This window comes from Henckelia pumila, chromosome 3, assembly GCF_033568475.1.
Source record: "Henckelia pumila isolate YLH828 chromosome 3, ASM3356847v2, whole genome shotgun sequence".
NCBI classification, from domain to species: domain Eukaryota; kingdom Viridiplantae; phylum Streptophyta; class Magnoliopsida; order Lamiales; family Gesneriaceae; genus Henckelia; species Henckelia pumila.
The window spans coordinates 28454778-28479031 of NC_133122.1; the positions used below are offsets into that span (position 1 = coordinate 28454778).

The 24254-nt window shown below is 37.5% G+C and overlaps 3 protein-coding genes and 1 pseudogene across 3 annotated transcripts; 1 reads left to right on the top strand and 3 right to left on the bottom strand.

The window, feature by feature from the left end:
• Nucleotides 1-1160: 1160 nt before the first annotated feature.
• On the bottom strand, nt 1161-8433 carry LOC140888342 (probable LRR receptor-like serine/threonine-protein kinase At3g47570; annotated as a pseudogene).
• Nucleotides 8434-13468: 5035 nt separating this feature from the next.
• On the bottom strand, nt 13469-16224 carry LOC140891778 (uncharacterized). Its single transcript, XM_073300416.1, has 5 exons — nt 15323-16224; nt 14960-15012; nt 14596-14762; nt 14363-14511; nt 13469-14218 (listed from the first exon to the last, which is right to left on the bottom strand). Exons 1-5 carry the CDS (start codon nt 16131-16133, stop codon nt 13773-13775), a joined length of 1626 nt encoding a protein of 541 aa, XP_073156517.1. The 5' UTR covers nt 16134-16224; the 3' UTR covers nt 13469-13772.
• A 570-nt stretch (nt 16225-16794) lies between these two features.
• On the top strand, nt 16795-19427 carry LOC140887243 (uncharacterized). The gene is made up of 7 exons (XM_073294363.1): nt 16795-17103; nt 17191-17301; nt 17380-17448; nt 18306-18437; nt 18669-18746; nt 18837-18956; nt 19043-19427. Exons 1-7 carry the CDS (start codon nt 16891-16893, stop codon nt 19229-19231), a joined length of 912 nt encoding a protein of 303 aa, XP_073150464.1. The 5' UTR covers nt 16795-16890; the 3' UTR covers nt 19232-19427.
• On the bottom strand, nt 19417-22878 carry LOC140887244 (protein arginine N-methyltransferase 1.1). Its single transcript, XM_073294364.1, has 9 exons — nt 22579-22878; nt 22261-22271; nt 21979-22134; nt 21165-21228; nt 20915-21057; nt 20669-20756; nt 20432-20547; nt 20193-20343; nt 19417-19877 (listed from the first exon to the last, which is right to left on the bottom strand). Exons 1-9 carry the CDS (start codon nt 22787-22789, stop codon nt 19672-19674), a joined length of 1146 nt encoding a protein of 381 aa, XP_073150465.1. The 5' UTR covers nt 22790-22878; the 3' UTR covers nt 19417-19671.
• Nucleotides 22879-24254: the final 1376 nt, after the last annotated feature.

Below are 24254 nucleotides of genomic sequence, written 5' to 3' on the forward strand. Positions count from 1 at the left end.
CAATAGAAACAATTGAATTTTCATCCGACGATGAAAATATTTATTATCTTGATGAATCAAGTGAATCAGATTTTGAATCTGATTCCACATTTGATAATTCAAGAAATAAAAATAATTAAAATAACGACAAGGGCATTTTTGGAAAATGCAACTCTAGGCACTAAACTCAAACTTTTGTTTGGCTTGGGTACCTATTTCCAAGTTGCCCTTATATCAAATGGTTGGATTGAAATGTAAAGAACACAAGAAATTATTTATGGATGTTTGAAGCTAAATTCACCTATATCACCCTTTCTTCCACCTCAGAATGATTCACTTTACAAGACTTTTATTATTACAACTATTTGCATCAGCCCAATCCAAGACTAGGGTTTCTCAACTGCCTATCTTAGAACTCGGGTAGTGTTTTACATTTCATTAAACTGATCTATTATAGTGTTAACAACTCGATAAACTTAGCACAAATTGATCCTACACTTGATCAAATATATCTTTACGTGTATGCTTGATCAGTTGCTTCGATCGCTCTTGAAGCTCTTTGCTAGACAGAGAAAATGTAGATTGTAGCAATTCGAGCGTGTTGATTGTTAAGAAAGTGGAGAGTTGACCAGCCGATATTGATCTTGTATTTTATAAGTGTAGGTTGTAACGGCTCTTTTCAATTCAAATTGCACCAGTTCTGAAACATTGTACTATTCTGACACAAAGGTAAATTGTGGCTTTGTAGTTTTGCGGCGTCAACTATATAAGAAAACTTTATCCCGCAAAGGTAAACTTATATAAAAATTAAATCTTGGTCATGGTGGAATGATCCAGTTTAGCTCATTAATCCAGTTTGGTTGACTCATTCGGTGATGACTTCAGTTTAGCTCTATTCAAAGTCAACTTAGTTAAGGTAGCACTTTAGTTTCGATGTGAAATTGTCGAGTTATGTCTTCAGTTGGGGTCGTGGACAAATTCATTTTACTTTGAGATTTTGCCTATATGTTTTGTCAACACCAAAATGTTGAAGTGTTCCAACAATTTCCAACTTTTTGGTGTTGATAAAGCCTTAACATGTAACTTCATCTTTGGAAAAATCAAATCTTAAATTATACTTTAACTTTATTCGAATTTTCCAAAGCACACAAAGCACAAATCCAGTTTCAAACGTGGCCTACTTATTGTGGAGTATAGCGAAGGAGTTCAGACATGATCTTCTTCAGTGCTATAACAACAGATTTCATGTTAATTATCCTTTCACTCGGATTCTCCATCGAACATTTCAAAGCTATCTCCATTATTGACACCAAACATTCCAGCTTTTCGTCCAAATATCTTTCATCTCCACTCAACAATTCTGAATCTATCACCTCTTCAATTGCATTAGGCATCGAATCATTCACCCACCTCCTTAGGCTTAAATCCCCTGTAAATTTTGTATCATTCGACTTCGTTCTTGTGAAAACATCCATCAACATTATGCCGTAGCTGTAAACATCACATCTTACCGACACCAATCCTTCCAAACCATATTCTATAAAATAGGAAAACAAAGAATTTCAACAAATCAAAAATTGTGGCTGATGGAAAATATTAATGACATGTTTACCTGGGGCTATGTAGCCTAATGTTGCAAGAGTCCTTGTGACAGTAATGCTAACTGTTAGGTGGAAATTAATGAGGTTGGTCGGGGAATTGCAGATGGTTGCTGAATTCCTATTAAATGCAACGCGTAAATAGACACGTAAAATGGCCTATAAATAGGCTCCTCTGATTTCAGTTTATATTATCCCATTCTTCTCTTTTTTTGTATTAACAAAGAGAGAAGAAAATAAAAAGAGAGAAAAAGTGTGTTTTTTTTTCGAAGATCTCTTGTGAGTTAGAGAATTATTTCTCGGTAATACTCGGGGTTTGGGTGTGGTGAGATATAGTGTTTTGTATAAACTTGTAATATTTTTCCGGTTATAAATATTGCAGCAGCTCCGTGGACATAGCCTATATTGGGTGAACCACGTAAATCTTGGTGTTCTTGTTGATTGTTTTATTCCGCAATTTTATTATCGTCATGATTAGGGGTGGGCACGGGAATCAAAATAAATACCATGATAGCTCCGGCATAATCCATAACAACTGGTATCAGAGCTGTTACGATGTCCGGGAGCCTTGGTGAAAAATTTCTTAAAATTCTGAGTATGCTCTGTGGTTGCAGCTTTGTCTGATCTTCCACATCAAAAAAGATTTTTTGAAATTTTATTAAGGCGGTAGAAGCGATGGCCGGAAATGACGGATCGGGTCCTGGAATCAATAAGTTCGATGGTACAGATTTCACGTTCTGGCGGTTACAGATTAAAGATTATCTGTATAGCAAGAAGCTACATCAACCTCTATACGGGGTGAAGCCAGAAAAGATGGAGGATGATGAGTGGGAGTTTCTTGACCGACAAGTGTTAGGGGTAATACGATTGAACCTAACAAAGAACGTGGCACACAACGTGTCAGAGGCAAAAACCACGGAGGAGATGATGTCCATTTTATCGGACATGTACGATAAACCATCAGCAAATAATAACGTGTTCCTTATGAAAAACGTTATTCAACTTGAAGATGGAGGAAGGTGCTTCAGTAGCGGCACACATCAATGAATTCAACACGATTGTTTCCCAGCTTACATCGGTTGAAATTAAATTTGATGATGAGATCCGTGCACTTATTCTTTTGGCGTCTTTACCAAATGCTTGGAAGCCGATGCGTGCAGCGGTTAGCAATTCTGCTGGAAAGGGAAAGTTACAATTCAATGATGTCAGAGATCGAATCCTTGGTGAAGAAGTTCGCAGAAGGGATTCGGGAGAAGCAACATCATCGAGATCTGCCCTAAATATCGAAAACAGAAGTAGGGGCAGGAGTAGCAAAAAAGGTTCTAACCGATGGCGTGGCAGATCCAAATCAAGGAGTGGAAAAGACAAAAATACATTCGAAAAGAAATTAAAGTGCTGGAGCTGTGGTGAAACTGGTCACATGAAAAAGGACTGCAGATCACCCAAGAATAATGCAAATGTTGTTACTGAGGATGTACATGATGCCTTAGTACTATCCATGAAAAGCCCGGTTGATTCATGGGTTATGGATTCGGGAGCTTCATTTCATACCACCGGTGATCGTGAGGTGTTTAGTAATTACATTGCTGGTAATTACGGAAAAGTTTTCTTGGCTGATGGAAAACCGTTGGAAATAGCTGGTATGGGTGATATCAGTTTGAAAATGTCAAACGGATTCATCTGGAAGCTCAACAAAGTGAGGCATGTACCAAAGTTGACCCGAAATCAGATCTCAGTGGGACAGCTCAATGACGAAGGCCATAAAGTGACCTTTGGTGATGGCTCTTGGAAAGTGAGCAAAGGAGCCATGATTATTGCTCGAGGAACAAAAACTGGAACCCTATACATGACTTTCAGTTGCAGAGACATGTTAGCAGCTGTGGATGCTGGAGCTAACTCAAGTCTATGGAATTGTAGACTTGGACATATGAGTGAGAAAAGAATGAAGATGCTGATATCAAAAGGGAAGCTACCGGAGTTAAAAACTGTCGAACACAAACTGTGTGAAAGTTGTGTTCTTGGAAAGCAAAAAACGGTGAGCTTTTCGAAAGGCGGTAGAAAACCGAAAACAGCAAAGTTGGAGCTGGTTCATACTGACGTGTGGGGGCCATCTCCTGTGACATCCCTTGGAGGCTCACGATATTATGTCAAATTTATCGATGATTCGAGCATGAAGGTCTGAGTTTATTTTTTGAAAAATAAATCTGATGTTTATGAAACCTTTAAGAGGTGGAAAGTCATGGTGGAGAATGAGACCAACCTGAAAGTGAAGTGTTTACGGTCTGATAATGGTGGAGAATATGAAGATTTTGAGTTCAAGAAGTATTGTGCACAGAACGGGATCAAGATGGAGAAAACCATTCCTGGTACACCATAACAGAATGGTATAGTTGAGAGGATGAACAGGACCCTGAATGAGCGAGCCAGGAGCACGAGATTGCACGCTGGACTGCCGAAATCATTATGGGCTGATACAGTTAACACTGCAACGTATCTGATCAACAGAGGACCTTCAGTACCACTTGATTTCAGAATACCAGAGGAGGTATGGAGCGGCAAAGGAGTAAACCTTTCGTTCTTGAAAGTGTTTGGTTGTCTCTCATATGTTCACATCGATTCAGCCAACAGAACGAAACTTGATCCGAAATCAAAGAAGTGTTTCTTTATTGGTTATTGAGATAATGAGTTTGGTTATTGGTTATGGGATGACCAAAATTGAAAGATCGTTCGGAGCAGAGACGTCATTTTCAATGAGCAAGTTTTGTACAAGGACAACTCAGACATTCCAACTGGAGATAAATGTCCAGAAGTCCAGAAGTCAAATGAAGTGTCATTGATTGATATTCCTGTGAATGAGTCGGAGGATAGTAACCAGGAAGAAGAAATTGCACAAGAAGCTGACCCACAAACTCCGGTAATTGAACTCAGGAGATCGTCAAGAACAATCAGACCACCTCAGAAATACTCCCCTGCACTTCACTATATTTTGCTGACTGATAAAGGTGAACCGGAGACCTTTGAAGAAGCGATGCAAAATGATGATTCAACCAAGTGGGAGTTAGTCATGGAAGATGAGATGGATTCACTGTCATCCAATCAGACATGGGAATTGACGGAACTTCCGAAAGACAAAAGGCCATTACACAACAAGTGGGTGTACCGGTTGAAATAAGAACATGATGGTAGCAAGCGGTACAAAGGGAGACTTGTTGTGAAAGGTTTTCAACAGCAGGAAGGCGTTGATTACACCGAGATTTTCTCTCCAGTGGTAAAGCTGACCACTATCAGAACTGTACTTGGATTAGTGGCGAATGAAAACTTACATCTAGAGCAGTTGGATGTAAAGATGGTGTTTCTTCATGGTGACTTGGATGAAGAAATATATACGAAGAAGCCACAGGGATTTGAATTACGAGGGAAGGAGAAAATGGTATGCAAACTTCAAAAGAGCTTGTATGGTCTCAAACAAGCTCCAAGACAGTGGTACAAGAAGTTTGATGGATTCATGAATAACAACGGTTTCTTGAGGTGCCAGGCGGATCACTGTTGTTATGTGAAGAAGATTGATGGTTCCTATATCATTCTACTGCTATATGTGGATGACATGTTGATAGCAGGATCTTGTCTGGAAGAGATTTATAAGCTCAAGAGAGAGTTGTCAAAAGAATTTGCAATGAAGGATTTGGTAGCTGCAAAACAAATTCTTGGTATGAGGATCTTGAGAGATAGGGTGAACGGAGTCTTGAAGTTATCTCAGGCAGAGTACGTGAAAAAGGTGCTTAGCAGATTCAACATGGATGAAGCTAAACCGGTTAGTACTCCTTTGGCCAGTCATTTCAAACTAACCAAAGCCCAATCGTCATCGACGGAGCAGGAGCATGCTTATATGAATAAGTTTCCTTATGCATCTGCTGTCGGAAGCCTCATGTATGCAATGGTATGCACCAGACCAGACATAGCACATGCAGTGGGAGTTGTGAGTAGATTTATGAGCAATCCAGGGAAACAACACTGGGAATCAGTGAAGTGGATTCTCAGATATTTTAAAGGTACTATCAGTTCATCTTTGTGCTTCAGAAAGTCAAATTCAGGCTTACAAGGTTTTGTAGATGCCGACATGGGTGGTGATCTAGACGGCAGGAAGAGTACTACTGGATATGTGTTTACATTGGGTGGTACGGCAGTAAGTTGGGTGTCCAAGTTGCAAAAGATTGTTGCACTTTTGACTACTGAAGCTGAGTATGTTGCAGTGACAGAATCTAGCAAGGAGATGATATGGTTGAGATCATTCCTTGAGGAGTTGGGTCAGAAGCTTGAGGATAACACATTACATTGTGACAGTCAGAGTGCTATTCATTTGGCAAATAATCCTGTTTATCATGCTAGGACGAAGCATATACAGGTTCGGTACCATTTCATCAGATCATTTTTGGAGGATGGAATCTTGATGCTTGACAAGATTCCTGGAAGCAAAAATTCAGGTGATATGTTCACGAAGGCAGTGACCACTGACAAACTGAAGTTATGTTCAACTTCAGTTGAACTTCAAGTATAAGAAAGGAGGCATGAGCTGTTGCATTAATTGTGTGAAGAGATGATTGAATTCAAGTTTTCAAGTGGGAGAAATGTTAGATGAAAATTAATGAGGTTGGTCGGGGAATTGCAGATGGTTGCTGAATTCCTATTAAATGCAACACATAAATAGACGCGTAAAATGGCCTATAAATAGGCTCCTCTGATTTCAGGTTATATTACCCCATTCTTCTCTTCTTTTGTATTAACAAAGAGAAAAGAAAATAAAAAGAGAGAAAAAGTGTGTGTGTTTTTTTCGGAGATTTCTTGTGAGTTAGAAAATTATTTCTCGGTAATACTCGGGGTTTGGGTGTGGTGAGATATAGTGTTTTGTATACACTGGCAATATTTCTCCGATTATAAATATTGCAGCAGCTCCGTGGACATAGCCTATATTGGGTGAACCACGTAAATCTTGGTGTTCTTGTTGATTGTTTTATTCCGCAATTTTATTATCGTCATGATAGCTCCGGCATAATCCATAACACTAACTCCATCGCTCAATAGCTTCGCGATTCCAAAATCGCTCAAATGGGAAACCATATCATCATCTAAGAGCACATTGCTTGGCTTTAAATCACAGTGAACGATAGGTGTCGAGTAATCATGGTGTAGATATTCTAATGCACATGCTACATCTATCATTATCTTCAGTCTCTGCACCATATTCAAGTAGTTGTTTTCCAAATATAGCAACTTCTCGAGGCTTTCATTCGGCATATATTTGAGAACCAATGCCTTGAACTCTTCATTGGAGCAACTACCAATGACTTTGCAGAGATTTCTATGGCGAAGCCTGCATAGTACTTCGCATTCAGTGTCAAAACTCTTGAATCCACCTTCTGATTTCAAGTTGAAAACTTTTACCGCCACATCGTCTCCATTCTGAAGCCTCGCTTTGTAGACCGAACCATAACTTCCTGTTCCAAGTAAATGGCTCTCATTGTACCCTTCAGTCGCCCTTAAAAGTTCGTGATACGGGACTCGTAATGGTGTTGTATTCAATGAAATATCTGCTGGAGTTTCAGTCTTGTTTTTCTTGTGGTACCTTTCAAGTATATATGACAACGCTAGCACGAAAACTAGCACCGAGATCCCCAGGAAAATGAATACGAAACGAAGAATCGCTTTCTTTCTTTTCAACACAGACACGGTTTTTTCGTGACAAGGTGGAACTCCATATATAGGATCACCACAAAGTCCTCCATTAGACATGAAGAACTGGCTTGTAAAGGATTTAAAGGGGCTTACCAGCAGGGATTGGACTGGTTAACTCGTTGAAAGAAACATCAAAGTACTTGAGATATTGAAGTGCTTCTGATGACTTTGGAATGGTCCCAGAAAGATTGTTGTGTGAAAGATCAAGCATCTCCAAACTCACAAATTTACCAATGGACTCGGGAATAGAGCCTTGAAATCTGTTTCTTGCCAAAGTAAGATTGACAACACTTTGTAAGCCATCGATAGAGCTAGGAATGATGCCCGATAGTTGATTTTCTGACAAATTAAAACTCACTGCAGCTTTAAGATTTCCAATATCTGGAGGTAGAAAACCCGTTAAAAGATTAGAAGCTAGATCCAACTCGCGAAGATCGTTGAGTTTCCAAAGGCTTGTGGGTATTCCCGAGTTTAATCTGTTACTCCCCAAGAATAATGTTCTGAGAGAAGTAATGTTTCCGATGCAATCGGGAATAGAACCCGTGATCTGATTCCCGTGAAGCACTATTCCATTCAAATTCTGCAATGTGCAGAGAATATCAGGAATCGATCCGCTAATTCTGTTCTAGAAAAGAGGCAGTTCTTGTAGATTTTTCAAGTTAACAAGAGTATTCAGAATAGTTCCGGTGAGATCGTTTTTAAATAGAGCTAGAGTGACCAAATTTTCAAGATTTCCAAATCCCTCGGGGATGATACCTCTAAGACCACATTTGTAACCATAAAAATACTTAATTGAGGTCGACAGATTCCCAACAGAAGCTGGAAGAATCCCATTGAGTGGATTCTCAGCAAAAGTTAACTTTCTTAGATGGCTGCAGTTTTTCAATGGAGTGATTAAGCTTAGCTCCGATGTTTCGCTAACAAAATTTTTCCAGCCTAATAGTAAACTTTGAAAAAGATTCAACTTTCCAAAGGAGTTGGGAACTCGTCCACTGAAACTGTTGACAGAAAAGGAGAGAATGGTGAGCTTAGAGGAATTTGAGATATAATCAGGGATTTCTCCGAAGAAAAAATTGCCATCGAGGTAGAGTTCTCGGGCATGCGATCTAGCAGTAAGCCCCGTCATGATTTATTGTTTGAGCATGCGATCTAGCAGTAAGCCCCGTCAGGATTTATTGTTCGGACATGCGATCTAGCAGTAAGCCCCGTCAGGATTTATTGTTCGGGCATGCGATCTAGCAGTAAGCCTCGTCAGGATTTATTGCTTGGGCATGCGATCTAGCATTAAGCCCCGCCAGGATTTATTGCTCAAGCATGCCATCTAGCAGTAAGCCCCGCCTCACTCTGTTTCTCAGGCATGCGATCTAGCAGTAAGCCCCATCAGATTTATTTTTGGGCGTGCAATCTAGCAGTAAGGCCCTGACATCTTTATTTAAAGTCCCGGGGTCTCAAGGCCTGGACACTCATTTAAAATCCCATGACAATATCTCCGTCATGGCAGTCCAGAAAAGTCCATGGCACTATCTACGTCATGGCACCCAAAGCCCAGGAGGTTCCAGGCCCCGGCATCTATCTAAAGCCCAAGGTATTCTAAGCCTTGGCACCTTACATAAGCCCGGGAGGTTCCACGCCTCGGCACCCTATAAGCCCAAGGTATTTATAAGCTGTTGGCACTCTATAAGCCCGAGATGTTCCATGCCCCGGCACCCTATAATCCCAAGACATTTATAAGCCCTTGGCACTCTATAAGCCCGGGAGGTTTCACGCCCCGGCTCCCTATAATCCCATGGCATTTATAAGCTCTTGGAACTCTATAAGCCCGAGAGGTTCCACGCCCCGACACCCTATAAGCCCTTGGAACTCTACAAGCCCAGGAGGTTCCATGCCTCGGCACCCTATAAGCCCAAGGCATTTACAAGCCCTTGACACTCTATAAAGCCTGGGAGGTTCCATGCCCCGGCACTTACGAAGCCCAAGGGATTCTAACCCTTGGCACTCTATAAAGCTCGGGAGGTTCCATGCCCCAGCACTTACGAAGCCCAAGGGATTCTAACCCTTGGCACTCTATAAAGCTCGGGAGGTTCCATGCCCCGGCACCTACTAAAGCCCGGGAGGTTCCATGCCCTGGCACCTACTAAAGCCCGGGAAGTTCCATGCCCCGGAACTTACAAAGCCCAAGGGATTCTAACCCTTGGCATTCTATAAAGCCCGGGAGGTTCCATGCTCTGGCACCAACTAAAGCCCGGGAGGTTCCATTCCCTGGCACCTACTAAAGCCCGGGAAGTTCCATGCCCCGGCACTTACAAAGCCCAAGGGATTCTAACCCTTGGAACTCTATACAGCCCGGGAGGTTCCATGCCCCGGCACCTACTAAAGCCCGAGAGGTTCCATGCCCCGGCACCTACTAAAGCCCGAGAAGTTCCATGCCCCGGCACTTACAAAGCCCAAGGGATTCTAACCATTGGCACTCTATAAAGCCCCGGAGGTTCCATGCCCCGACACCAACTAAAGCCCGGGAGGTTCCATGCCCCGGCACCTATCAAAGCCCAAGGTATTCTAAACCTTGGCACTCTACAAAACCCGATGCATTTGGCACTACAAGTCTATTGACTTGGCATGAGAGATTATTTGATCATTTACTCACCAACGACTATATCGATCCAACCTCGAGGATTTTATGTTCTTCAACAGTTATTATATTAATTCGACCCCTCGTCAAACACAAGTCCATGGTCATTCTCTCGGCCTTGCATGCATGGAATCTTCTCACCTGACTGATTGATTCGACTTCTGGAGGGTGATTGGTGCATTTGTGTCTAAGTTCATGGGTGGAGTGAACAAATCGAGACAACGAGTGGTGACTCTAGCCCGAATTCTTAAGGGGGTGTAGTGATGTCATGGGATATATCCCGAGATATCGTCTGATATCTCGGGATATATTTATTTTTTCGAATGAATTTAGACCGGGATTTGTGATAACAAGCAGGTTATTGGTGGTAAGTGATGTCTTGTAATTATTATTGGATATGGGCCTCGTCAAATATTTACTATTTACATCTGAGCTTGGACTTGTCAATATAATTAAACCATGGGCCGCATCTCATGAAACCATGGGCCTGCATATCATCAGATCATGGGTTTTGCCCTCTTAGTTATGGGCTGACATCAGAGGCTACACGTCGGGCACGATCTAAATCACAGGAAAGTTTTATATACTGTTTTTGTCTGATTACACAGGGGAGGTGGGAAGGGAGTTTCTACACTTTCTTCCCCATTATGCTCTCTCAGTTTTCTTCTATATTTTTCTCCCATGTTTCTCTGCCTGACTTAGGCATCGGAGGGGTCACGCCGGGAGAAATCCTGGCGTCCCCTGACCGGTTTTTTCATGAATTTCAGGCAAACACAGGAGGAGAATTTACGAACACGGGAAGGAAATTTCGAGATGTCATCAACTATGGACAATTACCTCAGCACTTGTTGATGTGACATTCATTTAGTGATTGTACAAATGAGTCGGTGCTCACAATTCACATATTTTTCAGATAGATAATATGTTTTTTAGTTAACTACTGAAATTTTTTAATATTTTTAGAAATCTCCAGCATATTTTATCGTGTATAAATAAAATAAAAAATTATATTAAAATTGAAAATTATTTATATTCGATATCAAATTTTAGTATGATATACAAATATTAATCGATTTTTTTTAAAAAAAAATTAAAAAATATGGGATGTGAAAATTTTGATTTAGCCAAAACTTTATTAAAGTTTGGTATAAAATACACTATATATAAAAATTTTAAGACTAAATTTAAGATATTTTTGTTATTTTGTACTTTTTAATTTATTTTGTATTATATCTTTTGGTGTTAACAACATAGTTTTTATGGGTTTATTACAAACTATCTTTACATGCATTACCCTCATGATAAATCTAAAGGTCCTTATTTATTATTACATGTGGAGTCTACTAAAAAATAATGGACCCCACATTTATTGATAAATGTCCACCGTTAAATCTATATCAAGGCAATGTCTGTATAGATATGACGTCTTTTTTATATAAGGGTTTTATTTGAACTCAATGTGTATCATGTAGATAAACACTAAATATTAAAATTAATCTGTGCTTATTTTGTTTTTTATTTTGAAGAATGCTAGTATACAAATATGTTAACTATACACATTTAATAAATAAAAATTTTGTCAGTAACTGTATCTATTATATATATATATATATATGTGTAGCAACTCATGCATACGGAAATTTGTGTGCATATATTTTAAACATAATTAATTATTTTAAAAAAAATTCAAAGTTTTTGCAAAAAAAAATGTTGATCATGAATTTAGTTATTTTTTCAAATATAATGAAATATATTTATTATAATAATTTTTATTGGATTAAAGAATGGGTATTTTCATCCATATATACATTAATTAAACTACAAAGTTTGTTACTCGGCTAATGTATTATAATATAGTATAGTATAGATATATGGTATAATGTATGGATAATATAGATAATTAATTTTAAATTTTTAAGTTTTTTTTTTTGAATGGATTTAAAATTTTAAGTTATATATAACAAAAATTTTAGGGGATATGGGAAAAAAAAATTGTAAATAACAATTAGTGTTTAAGATATTAAATAATTAAAAGTCTTGGCAAGTGAGTCAAGCATTAATTTACGAGACTCCAATATTTCTGACTTCCGAGAAACGCTTAAAAGTCTTTATCACATATTATTTATTTCATCCAGAATTATGGGTGTTGGTTAAAAGTTCATTCATCAAAATCCCTTTCAAGTAAGAGAGCCAAAAGAAGTTTTATCCTCGTACCTTTATATTCAATTATTTTTCCTACAAAAAATATATCTATACAATATTATAATGCTAGAGAATCACATAATAACCGTTTTGATCATTTTAATGATTGTACAAAAACACCCTTATTATTTTTACTAAAATTAAAAATACATGAAGGGAGAATTTGAAGAACACGTCTCCACTTTCTCAACTATTTTATCATGTTCTTTTTTTAACCAGCCATGTTGCAGTCCATAAATTATATATAATATTTTTGTATTGTATCACAAACGCAACACATATACATTTCTGCTAGTATATATGAAACATGACTAAGTGGAGGACTAAAACGGCAATGCGACCAATTTACATGATCGATTTGTGATTTTTTTTTATTATTTTCGATGAAAATTCATGAGCCATCCCAATTTGTACATATATAATGGTGGAATGAATGTGAGTGATGATCATTGTTACGATGAGGAACACATAAAGTCTTCACAAGTTTGTCATGATTTTCTAACTTACGAGAAATGTTTGAAAGGATTGAACTTTTATTTTTCTGTCAAATTCTTTTTCAATGAGAAGAAATCCTCTGCTCCACAAACCATCCATATATGCATGTAAAAAGTTCACATGACACAATTAAATGAGATTGAAACATATTATGCACGTCGAGTAATGGTTTTTTTTATATTTATATTTGTTAATAACTAAGAAATTTTTATTCTGAAAATAAAAATAACGGATCAATTAATTGAAACGAATATTCGATCCGACCAATAAAAAAATATTATTTATTATGTAAAAAAAATAGTATTCATTACATGTATGGGATTGGTCGACCTGTTCCATGAGTAAATACTCGTGATACCATTTCACAAAAGAATTAATCTGTAAAATAATACTAAACGAAGATAAGATTAATTAAAGAACACAGTATACCGCCTAGTTGATTTCCAACGTGGTGAAAACGCTTAAAAGTTTTGGATGCTTAATTCCTCCCTCCATAATTATCGGTGTTGGAAAAGCCGAAAAGGGACCATTGACAGTGTCGGCGTTGATTAAAACCATTAATCAAATTATATTCCTCGTGATTTTTTATCCTTAATTCATGCGTTATCTTTTTTTATAAATAATTTTAAAAAAAAACACATTGAAACATTGAATGCGTTGGTTAAGAAAAAAAAAGTTGGTTTTAGTTCATAAATTAATAAATTATGTCTTATTAATTTTGCAAATTACCCTTTTGTTTTTCTGTATTCATTGATCGGTCCCAGAAAATAAAAGAGAGGTCGTGTCAACAAGAACGAGGATTTTGGCCGCACAAATCAAGGTGCCAAAAAATAAGTGATGAAAAAATGATTTTAACATATATCACTCACTACCTGATAACACCATGTAAAAGAGAAGATGCGGAAATCATAAAATATCCATAAGCATACAGACAGCTTACTTAATTCTTATCCTTGCTGATATATTTAGTCTGACAAATTTCCTAGGCGAGATGAGAGAAACTTTACAGCGATTAATTTTGGATTTAAATCACTACTTTAGCCGAATGCAGAACCAGAAGCTGATGTGAAATCATGAAATAAACAGCTAGATATGAACAGCAGCGGTTCTTTTGCCATTTTACAATTGTAATTAGTTCTTCAATCTTTTCCTTCCATATCCTCATCCGAACAAGGATCCTCCATCTCGCTGCCACTAGTTGAATCGTCATTTCTTGGAACATCGGACCTTTTACCTGATGGAGAAGACGAATTGTCTAAAAGGTTAAACCTGGAAAACTTAACTGCCTTTCTCCTTTCGCCATTTTTCGTTTTTCGTTTTCTTCTTCCTTGTTCTGACGATTGAATTGAGTGGGCAGCAGCCATAAATGCACTATTCATGCTTTCACTAATCTTTCCATCTTCTTTTCCATGTTCTTCCTCACCCTTGTTATCGATGTAAAAGAAGGTATCAGAATCTTCTCTGGCCCATCTTGTAGGTTGCTTAGACTCTTCTTCCGAACTTTCCAATATTAACTTTCCACGGGATTTTAAAAACTCATCGTCAAAGATCTTAATTCCTCTATTCTCTATGTTTAGCATCCATCCTGAATAGTTGGAAACAGTCATTGAAGAGAAATCGTACAAAATAAGTGACCCATGAATTTTGGGGAGGGGTGGCCAGTGAGTCCACCACTGAAAGTACAACAGTGAGTTCTAAACACGGTTTTGTTTGATTTAAAACTACTTACTCAGAAACGATTTTGGTGATGATCCACTAGGTCCATTGGCGCTGGACTCATTCCCTATCTCTCTCCCTACCCATTTAATTATTTGCGAAGGCAAACTAGAAATATCAAACGCATTCAAGTAAGGAATAGCTTTGGTCTGATCTCTTGCCCTGCAGCAAAAGTGGAGGCATCTTAAAGTTTACATCTTGATGGCAACTGTGAGGTAACAAAAGGATTTATCATTCATCCCTTACCGGAAAAACTCAATGGCTTCATGAGTGACCATCAATTTTGTGAAGGTGACACCTTTTGCATGCTGGGCAGGTAATCGACCCAAGCTTTCAGGACTAAGGAAAGAATATTCAACCAATATTAACGACCCAAACAATATTTTCCTCAGACCATCTTCATATTCGGGGTTCTGCAGAAAGTTAATACAAGGACCAAAGTAATCTACATAAGAAGTTGAACTGGACCAAAAGGAAACAACAATTCCAGTACCATGAGCAAAGGTCAGCAAATACAAGCAGCGATTTTTGCTCAACAAATAAACTCATACAATAGTGTTGCTTGTTTTAATATTAACGAATAGGAAAGATATGTGGCAAGCCAACTAACCACAATTGAGGTTATAGACAACACTGGCTCCTGCAGCATGCTCATCAGGGCTCCTACAAGCACAAGCATAAAGAACTGATGTTAGGCTTCCCAGAAATCAAGTATCATGTATCCCTATGCCAAATGTGATTAACAAAATAAAACTATCCCCAAAAATACAGTAAGTGTAACAAGAAACCCAAAAGAAATGTTGGAAGAAACCCATAGATATTAGCTGCCAGTGGTTGTGGACCTTGGCAACCTAATACATTACAGAAACGGGTAAACCACAGACTCTAGGCATTGCACACAAGCATGTGAGAGTAAACATGCCGGGTGTCACTACTCAAATTTCATTAGAGAGTACTATTATTTTACACAAACCATATATGTATGAGCTTTGAAATCCAGTTATTGAGCTGACGAGCCAATATTTGAGCTCATCCTGCAACTTCTCTCCAAAACCCTCCTCTCTTATTTTCAAGCACAGCTTTAACAAAATAGCCTCAGCAACCACGAACCCTGCAAGGTCCATCATGCCACACCCTTCAACTCTAACTCTTTTAACAATGTCAGGGCTCAGAAGTGGAAAAAAAGCTCTCAAAGAATCAACGTTTTGGTTCTGCACCACATTATCTGAAATCCATAAACTAACTAAATCCTCTAGTGGGCAAATCAAACTTTCCAAATCATCAAATTTGTTATCCAACCCTTCACTGCAAACATTTAGATATGCAAGGATTGAATCCACCAGACTTTTGATCTCTCTATCGGCTTTTCTCTCTTTCTTGGAACCCAAATGTCTGTCCTCCACATCAAGTATACAATAATGCAACTTGCATAGAACAGGTGCAACCAAAACTATACTCTTTACTAGATTGCAAGAAGCAGAGTAAGAAACTATAAGCTGAAACAAATCCATTATGGCTAAAATTCGATTCAAAGAATCAATTTTTGGAGCAACGTCGCCATTACAGCTCAATGCTGTAAGAACCCAGATGGATTCTAGTGGAGGGTCAACTTTAGCTTGCACTAATTCTTGAAAATTGGAGATGAAATCAGAGGAATTTGCGGGATTCCGGAGCTGAAAGGAGGCTAAGAGTGCTGGAAGCGAGTTATTGAGAAAAAATTCGTAATTTTTGCCGATCAAGCGTGGCGGAATCTGGGATGTGGGGGCAGCTACGGTTGACGCCATGACTGAACTCCGAAGGTGTGGTGAATACTTAAACCCTAATGTCGATTTGGCTCAATGAAATTAGGGTTTAGGGATTGGGTATCTCCAGCTCACACGGACAGCGAAAAATATTACTTTCGGGAGTCCCTGCGTATATATATTTTTAATTTGATTAATTGTTTTTAAAATCTTTTATTTTTTAAAAAGTGATTAATTAGTTTTTTTTTAAAAAAAAATTAAGTCATTGCTAATATTTAACAAATCATTTTTTAGATTTTACTCGGTTCATTTCAACCTACCTATACAGACATTACCCCATGATAGATCTAAGGGTTCTCATTTATCAATATACGCGGGGTCCACTAAAAAATAATGAATCTCACATTTATTGATAAATGTCAACCGTTAGATCTATCTCAAGGCAATGTCTGTATAAATAGGATCTAACTTACCATTTTACTCATACATTAGTTATTTTGGAATTTACCAAAAAGAGTCTTATAATTACTTTTATTGAATAAAAGTAACGTATTTTTAGATTACACATAGAGACAAATGAATTTGAGAGACTCGATCTATTCGAATTTTCCCAGGATTTTGGTTAATTGGGAGTCATTAAAGTTAAAGTCCATCCCACGTGGCTTCAAATAACCAATCAGAAACAGGTGAACACGTAACACCAACCACCCTCGACATTTAACAAAGCTCCTAAACTGAACTTAGCAGATCTTTCGGTAGTGTAAATAAACCAAACATCTTGTGTGCTTTTTGCGTGACAATGGCGAAATCCCATCAAGCACTACTAGTTGTCTCGTGTTATCTCGTATTCCTGATACTTTCATGGATGCCCGTATCTCACTGCGCCAAGAAACCAGCGGGGGTAGCAAGAAAGGAGGACATCCCATACATAAAATGCCAAGTTTGTGAGAAGTTGGCGTCGCAGTTGTACCACCAAGTTGAAGCTAAACAAGCTGAGATTTCTCCTAAAAAGGTATTTTTTTTATATGGGTATCTCTTCAAATTCGTTAACGTGTTAATTTTGATTGCGACTTTTACTGTTTTATCGTATTGGAAGTAGATATCAGAGTATCAGATCATCGAAATTGCGGAGAATGTTTGTAATTTGAAGAAGCAAGAAGCTGATTGGATTCTCAAAATTGATATCGTGGAGAAAGGAGATAAACTGGAGGTAAATGAGTCAACAATTGTGATGGTTATTGAGCATTAAATCGAATGAGGATGCTTGCTTACATATTCTTGCACTCAGCTTGTTGAACAAGATTCTGAAGGACAGTGCAACTCTGAATGCAAGACAATAGAGCGAGCTTGTCAAGAGGTCAGATTGCTACACATTAGTCTTTTTTCGAATTAGTGGCTACAGGCTGCAGTAGAACTCTATGCATCTGATGTTCTAGGCATGAAAATTGATCTGCCTGTGTACATAAGCTTATTCACCAATGAATTTTTAGCTTTTTGTTTGTAATTGTTCGTCTTTGTTTGGAGGAAGTGGTAATTGATCTTGAAGTTATCACATGATAGGATATGGGGTCTAAAATGATAGCGGCTTCTCTAATCCCTTTACTCACTTAGAATTTTAACAGTTGGAAATTTTCTTTTTCCCCTCATCTGACTGCTGAGTGGACTGAGATTCTGCAAATCCAAACTGTCCTGCTTGAGTGTTGCTCTAACTTCTTGATGTATCTGGTTTTTTAGTTAAAGGAAAGTCTATTGCTACAAAGGTGTGATTGATTCCTTTAGAATTGCATGTTCTCAAACAAAAATATCGGGGAGCCTTGTGTTCAAGGGAGAATCCGGCAGGGCTGCGAGGAGGAGGGACAGTCACTCTTATTCAAACGAACACTTTTGAAATTTACTGCAAGTTCACCGCCGAAATAAAATCTATTCAGTCACCCATTTGCCCCCGTCCCAACTTTCTGAATTCTCCTTCCTAGTTTTCTTTGATTCCAGTGAACTTCTTACACCTGTGAAACTATCAAGAATGCGTTCAATAAGAGGTATATGTGTTATTTTCAACTATCTTAAACCTTGATAACATTCGTAAGTAGCTCAGAAGATCTCCTGATACGGATAGACTAATGCTCTCGTTTGTCTTGTTTGATTGATTGGGAAAAAAATACTGAACCCTTTAGTTATTTTTCCTGTAATTAAACTCTTGGATATGTGATTTTCCAGGTTCTGGGTTATTCGGATACAGATGCTGCAGAATATTTGTATAAAAACAAGCCTCAGCTGGACTCTTTGGTTAATTATATCTGTAAAGACCTCACAAAGGCATGCCGTTCTAAGCCACCACCAGTTCCTAAGGTAAAATCAGATACTAGCAAGCTGGTTTTGCTAGCAGTCATTTAGGTGGCTTGTCTTCTACAATACTTTTTTGTCTGGTACTATAAGTGATTATCGGACTGGTAAAATGACAAACAAAATCTGTCTTATAACTATATTACGTCCATGTCATAAGATTATGCATGTATTTGATTGGGCGAATTAGTCTTAACTTGAGGTAAATCCACAAATGCTTCGATGTTTACCTTACAGGATAGGATTCCAGGAGAACTCTTTGAAGCTAAGTCCACTAAAGACGCCGAAATGGAGAGGCTGATGAAATCCATGGAGGTATTCATTGTTTAAAATTCTTCATAACAGCATGCATTTTCGACCTGAAAACGGTATTCCAGGTCCCTGACTAAAATTTTCTTATTTTAGGGCATTCCAGGAGCACCGGGCATGAAAATGTACTCAAGGGAAGACTTGATGAACCAAAACTTTGGCGATGAAGATGCCGAAGATGAGGACGACGAAGAGGCAGACTTTCCTTCGAAATTGGTCAGCATCAAGAATCAACTTCCTCTTTTATTTAAAAGCTGCTAAATTTAGCAATTTATTGAGCAAATGCTAAACCTTTGTCGCAGGGAAAAGTCCTGAGAGATAAAGATGCAAAAAAGTACGACTGGAAAGAACAGATTACGAGAGGAGCAATGGATGTAAGCCAGAAATTAAAAGGTCATGCTAACAGAGTTTCAAATAGAATAAGACTGTGGTGGAAAGGCACGAAAACAAATTGGAAGAAGAATTCGAAGTCCAGCAAAGCAGAACTTTAAACTTAAGACGGTAGCACAAGATCGGTACCTTCTGTCTTCTTTGAGTAATTTTCATTTATAGCTACGCAACCATGGCGTTCTTAACGTTGTTGAGGTTCTTGAAAAGATGTTTATGATTTATGCATCAATTTTGTAATATTTGAACGAGAGCACAAATACCAAGTTAATAGGAAATATAATAGTAATTGAAGTTGAACCAAGTAAAATTCTTTTCCGAAGCAAAAATGTGCCACACAGTTGAGCCATAAGCGACCAAACACTTAAGCTGCAATATAAGATACATGATGTAAGAATTACATCAGGATTCAGGAATGTGATAACAAAAAATGAAAAAAGTGGCAGCTTTCAGGAGGTTGGTGAGCAGCTCTAGGTGCGATCGCAGCAGCTTTTGGCTACACCTAGCCGAGAAAAATCTGACACCATATGAAAGCACCATAAAATCAGCGCATTCGGTAGTATTGAGTTCTAGACGCCTGGCAATGTCGACCATTTAGGGAATATTTTAAGGTAATATCCACGTCGCGTGGGTTTTTCTTGTTGGGTGTAACAGTAAGCATCCCCGTGAGTGCCTCCCCTTGGCAAATAGTCAAGTTGTCTTCTAGATAAAGGACAGTTTGTTTCCAGTGAGTTGCACGTGACTTTGGTCCTGCAGAGGGATTAAGTCATGATATAAGCAGAATAAATGCAACAAAGTTTGACGGTGGTTCTTGCCATCCAATTTTACTGCTTATGTACGAATATTGTGTTTAAAGCTAGTATTTAGATATATAACAATCCAATCTCATCTGAGCCCCTAAAAGGGACACAAGCTTCCCACAACAAAAAAGATGAATAAGATCAGCATCGATTGATGAAAACCACGGCCCCAAAAATGTTGAGATCAGGTACCAATTTATTCATATGCATTTGTGCCAGAGATCTCCATGACACCATAATTCAATCATTAAAAAAAAGTGTATACCTGTAGAAAAGCCCATCAATTTGTGGCACTTTGTGAAAGAAACATCAAAATATGCCACAAGAGCATGAATATAGTCATCGCGCTCTGCGACGAGCTTAAAAGGGGCGGTGAATGCAGCATCCCCGGCAGACATTTTGGAAATGTCCATTGTCTGCATGAATAGGGGAAAGAGCTGGTTTATGACATAAGTTGATCCACAAGCTGCATGATATTTAAGAGGGAAAATAGAAGCTTCCAACCTTGAGTAACTGGCAGTTCGTCACAATCTGGTTCTGATCTACCGTATCGACAAGGGGTTCCCATATGGCTTGCTTCCTTATACAACTCATGTCAAATCCGTATACATTTTTCCAAACTACGATATAATAAAATGTCAATGAAACAGAAATTCAGTTTAACTTGAACATAGGTACGGGTGACAGTAAGTGATATGATATTCATTCAAAACAATCAATGCCAGAGGTGGTTAGGCTCACATTCAATTTTGTCCTCCTTGTAGTCAGCATCTTCAATTGCAGTCAAATAAAGGGAGGCTTTGTCTGGTAATACAAGTCCTCCTGGGACCTGAATGGCGCAAGTAATCCCCAAATAATTGCTATATTATATAAACGACCAAATTCAAAACTGTCATAGTTTTGAGCTGCTGACATGCAACTAAGAAATGAATGCCTACATATCCCATCCACACTAGAAATGAATTGCTAGAGTGGAAAGCAACTTACAAGCCACTTGTCACGGGCAAAGAGGACAGTGTTTAGCATGTTTTCATATACCAAAAAATATCCCATCCACTCAGAAATAATTACATCAACTTGAGCAACTGGAAGCTCAATCTCTTCAACCTTTCCCTGAATAACTGTTATCACTGAAAGCAAAAGTAGGACAATGAAATCCATCAGACCAATTAAACTGTGATGTAAAATGAAGATATGACACATAGTTTAGAAACTTCGAACCAGAAAAGAGTATTACCGTCTGAAAATCCATTTTGTTTTACAATTTCTTTAGCCATATCGGCCATGCTGGAGCATTCAATCTGAAATCCAAAGGCAAGGTAAGGAAATATTCAAATTGAAAGTAAAACTGAAACCAGAGGCAATTAGAAACATGCCATGCCACGAGAAAAGTCACATCAAGATAGCAGACATAGCACCACAAATAGAAACGATAAAGCAACAGCTATATCTGACATCTTCCTTCAAAACTAAAACCATAAAACTCTTGAATGGTAAAAAAATGAGAAACTTTGTTTTCAACAAAGTAATTGTATATACTAACCAATTTCTAAATCAAACAAGAATAGCAAATAACGGCTATAAATACTTTGGCAGAACATGGAATACAAAAGAAATAGTATCCCTAAAAAAGGCTAAGCGCAAGAAAATATGGTGACAATGATCACAAATAGAAACCCTAAATTCACACTAAAATAACAGACTTCTGATATGCTAACAAAATGAATTTAAATAGACATATTTGTGATAGAAAAAAATTCTAAATCGCAAAGCATTTAAAAGATTAATATTTTTTTTTTCCTTCAACATTTGAGGATGGACACGGGATAGATAACTTCGAACACTAGCTGTGAAAAGATCAAGCAGATAAATTTCATGATATTACAATGATAGAGTTTGTGTGAATTTGTGCATAAATGAACTTTTCTCTTTGTAAAATTGGTCAATCAAGTCAAAATCATCATGCATTACATAATGGATACTGAATCGAAAGAAAATAAATCGTATCCAATGCAAAGAGATAGTGAATATATACTTCATTAGTTCATTACCGCGTAAACATGTTTAGCCCCTGCTTTAGCACAAAAGAGTGAGAGGATCCCTGTCCCAGCACCCACATCAAGGACCACTTTATCCTTGTAAAGAAATGGGTTTTTATAAATAACATTTTGGTACGTCTTAGTTCTGACAGAATCCTTCAACATCTCCTGTATCATAAAATTCACTTGGATTAGAGTTAAAAACACTAATAAGAGCTAGAACATATTGTCCAGCTGCAAGTGCAACAAAAGCTTTTACTCCCAGAAGCTTTACATTCAAAACTCCATACTTACTTCATGGATACCTGCAAACAGAAGAACAGAAAAGATTATTACTTCTTTGTTTAGCCTTCATAATTTCGCCAAAAATAAAACAATCATGAATGAAAAGTTAACCCTTTAAAACTTTCTCTTTTCCAATCCCATTGGAACTATAAACTCTTTCTATTTGAGGGAGGAAGAATGAGATAAAAAGAACCAATATATCAGCAATGTTCGGCGCCGGTGCCAAATAAGCACACCAGCAAAAAACAACTAAACATTTTTTAAAAAATAATTCCCGAAAAATTGGCTCCAATGGAACTAGCGATTTTTGTAGGAGGAACCATTTACCAAAATGGGAGTAGGAATCGAAGTAATAATCGGCGCTTGTCTTGTTATCGCCACCAGTGATAATTTCTTCCGGCTCGCACATGGAAGAGCTTTCCGTTGCCACTTCCTCAAGGGTTTCGTCTTCATCTTCTTCATACTCGAACCTGATTTTGGAGGGCTTATTGGCAGAGTTTTGGCTTTCATTTACATCAAAATTGTTCGGAGCATCCATGATTTTCCCTCTTTAGGGTTTGATTTGATTTTGGGGTAAGATGTCTAGGGTTTTGGTCGGCTGAAAGGGTTTTAATTTAATTTAAGCATGAAAATAATAGGGCTGACGGATCGAAAAGTATCTATCTTTTTATCTATACTATTAATCTTTACTATTTTAAAATATTTTTCTCCCTTTTAATAACTACTTTGGTCTGATTTTGATGACACTAATATTAAATTTAAAAATTTAACCTCACGTGCTTTGAGTTTGTGACACGTGTTTGCCCCCTAATAGTCACTTATTTTCTACAAATTAAAAACAAAACTGAAAGACCCACGTTTCAACATTTTTCTCCTCCCCCATCCTGCCACACCATCCACTCCCCACGTTTTTTTTAGTTTCTCTCCCTCTATCTTCCTCATTCCTCAAAAAAAAAAAAAAAAACTCTTTTCCAAAACCAAAAACAGAGCGCAAGACTATTTGTGATGCAAGGTTCTAGTGCACGATCTTTTGATTAGTGAATGATGGTCAAATTATTTTCCGTTTGTTGTTGTAATTGTTTTTTTTTCCTAGAATTTTATTTCTATCATCTTCTTATACAACGTTGAAGGATATTTTTCGAAGACTAAGTGTTCGCAGAAATGTCATACTCAATATACTTGACTTTTGATTATGAGGTTGAAGCTAAACCGGTACGTATTGGTGATGCATTTATTGATAATAACTTGGTGATGCATTTATTAATAAAAATTATTTTGTTTTGGCAATCATTAAATTCCTTATTTTCGTTTTACTTTTATTTTTCAGATCTAGCCATTAATTTCTCTTCCCAAATACAGGTATTATGCAAATTATATATTTTACTTTGAGAAGTGGTTCTTTTGAATCTGTATTCTATTGTTTACTAAATGATTAGACACATATTGGAATATAGTAGAAGAAATTTAAACATCGGGCAATACAAATAACATGAAAATGTAAGTTTCATTGTCATTTTTCTAAAAAAATTGTAGGTTAATCTATTTTAATAATTGTTATCTGTTAAAAAAAGGTGCTGGAAATGTAAATTATTTATCAAATGAGTATTACCAGATTTTATAAACGCATAATGTTTATTATTTTTCTTATTTCAGGTGATTGTAATTTGAGGAGAGAAAGGTTCAACGAGAAGTGAAACCATATCGTCAAGCTTATGAATCCAATGGTTTCGTTTATTTGATGCTGTTGGAGCCACATCGTCATGCTATTAAACCAGTACACTGGGTTCGTCTATTTCATGCATACTGCAGTTGGATGTCAGTTCAATATTTTATTTCTCATCCCTTCTTCATTAATTTTCTTATGTTTAAAACATTATAATACACTATTTTTTTGCTCAATATATATACTCAATTTATTATTAATCTTCATACTCAATTCTTGTTTCTCTGCGAGGTTTTCCAATATTTTTCATACATTCAGAATTTCTTGAGGTTTTTTTATA

What these genes read in the sequence shown, in the direction of transcription:
- LOC140887243 (XM_073294363.1), top strand. Translation starts at nt 16,891, where the DNA reads ATGGCGAAATCCCATCAAGCACTACTAGTTGTCTCGTGTTATCTCGTA. An exon ending in CTGAGATTTCTCCTAAAAAG is followed by an intron (nt 17,104 to 17,190) that starts GTATTTTTTTTA and finishes TATTGGAAGTAG; the next exon opens with ATATCAGAGTATCAGATCAT. An exon ending in AGCCACCACCAGTTCCTAAG is followed by an intron (nt 18,438 to 18,668) that starts GTAAAATCAGAT and finishes TTTACCTTACAG; the next exon opens with GATAGGATTCCAGGAGAACT.
- LOC140891778 (XM_073300416.1), bottom strand. Translation starts at nt 16,133, where the DNA reads ATGGCGTCAACCGTAGCTGCCCCCACATCCCAGATTCCGCCACGCTTG. An exon ending in TGTCTATAACCTCAATTGTG is followed by an intron (nt 14,763 to 14,959) that starts GTTAGTTGGCTT and finishes AACTTTCTGCAG; the next exon opens with AACCCCGAATATGAAGATGG. An exon ending in ATCACCAAAATCGTTTCTGA is followed by an intron (nt 14,219 to 14,362) that starts GTAAGTAGTTTT and finishes CCAACTATTCAG; the next exon opens with GATGGATGCTAAACATAGAG.
- LOC140887244 (XM_073294364.1), bottom strand. Translation starts at nt 22,789, where the DNA reads ATGGATGCTCCGAACAATTTTGATGTAAATGAAAGCCAAAACTCTGCC. An exon ending in CAAGGAGGACAAAATTGAAT is followed by an intron (nt 20,548 to 20,668) that starts GTGAGCCTAACC and finishes ATTATATCGTAG; the next exon opens with TTTGGAAAAATGTATACGGA. An exon ending in ATTGATGGGCTTTTCTACAG is followed by an intron (nt 19,878 to 20,192) that starts GTATACACTTTT and finishes ATCCCTCTGCAG; the next exon opens with GACCAAAGTCACGTGCAACT.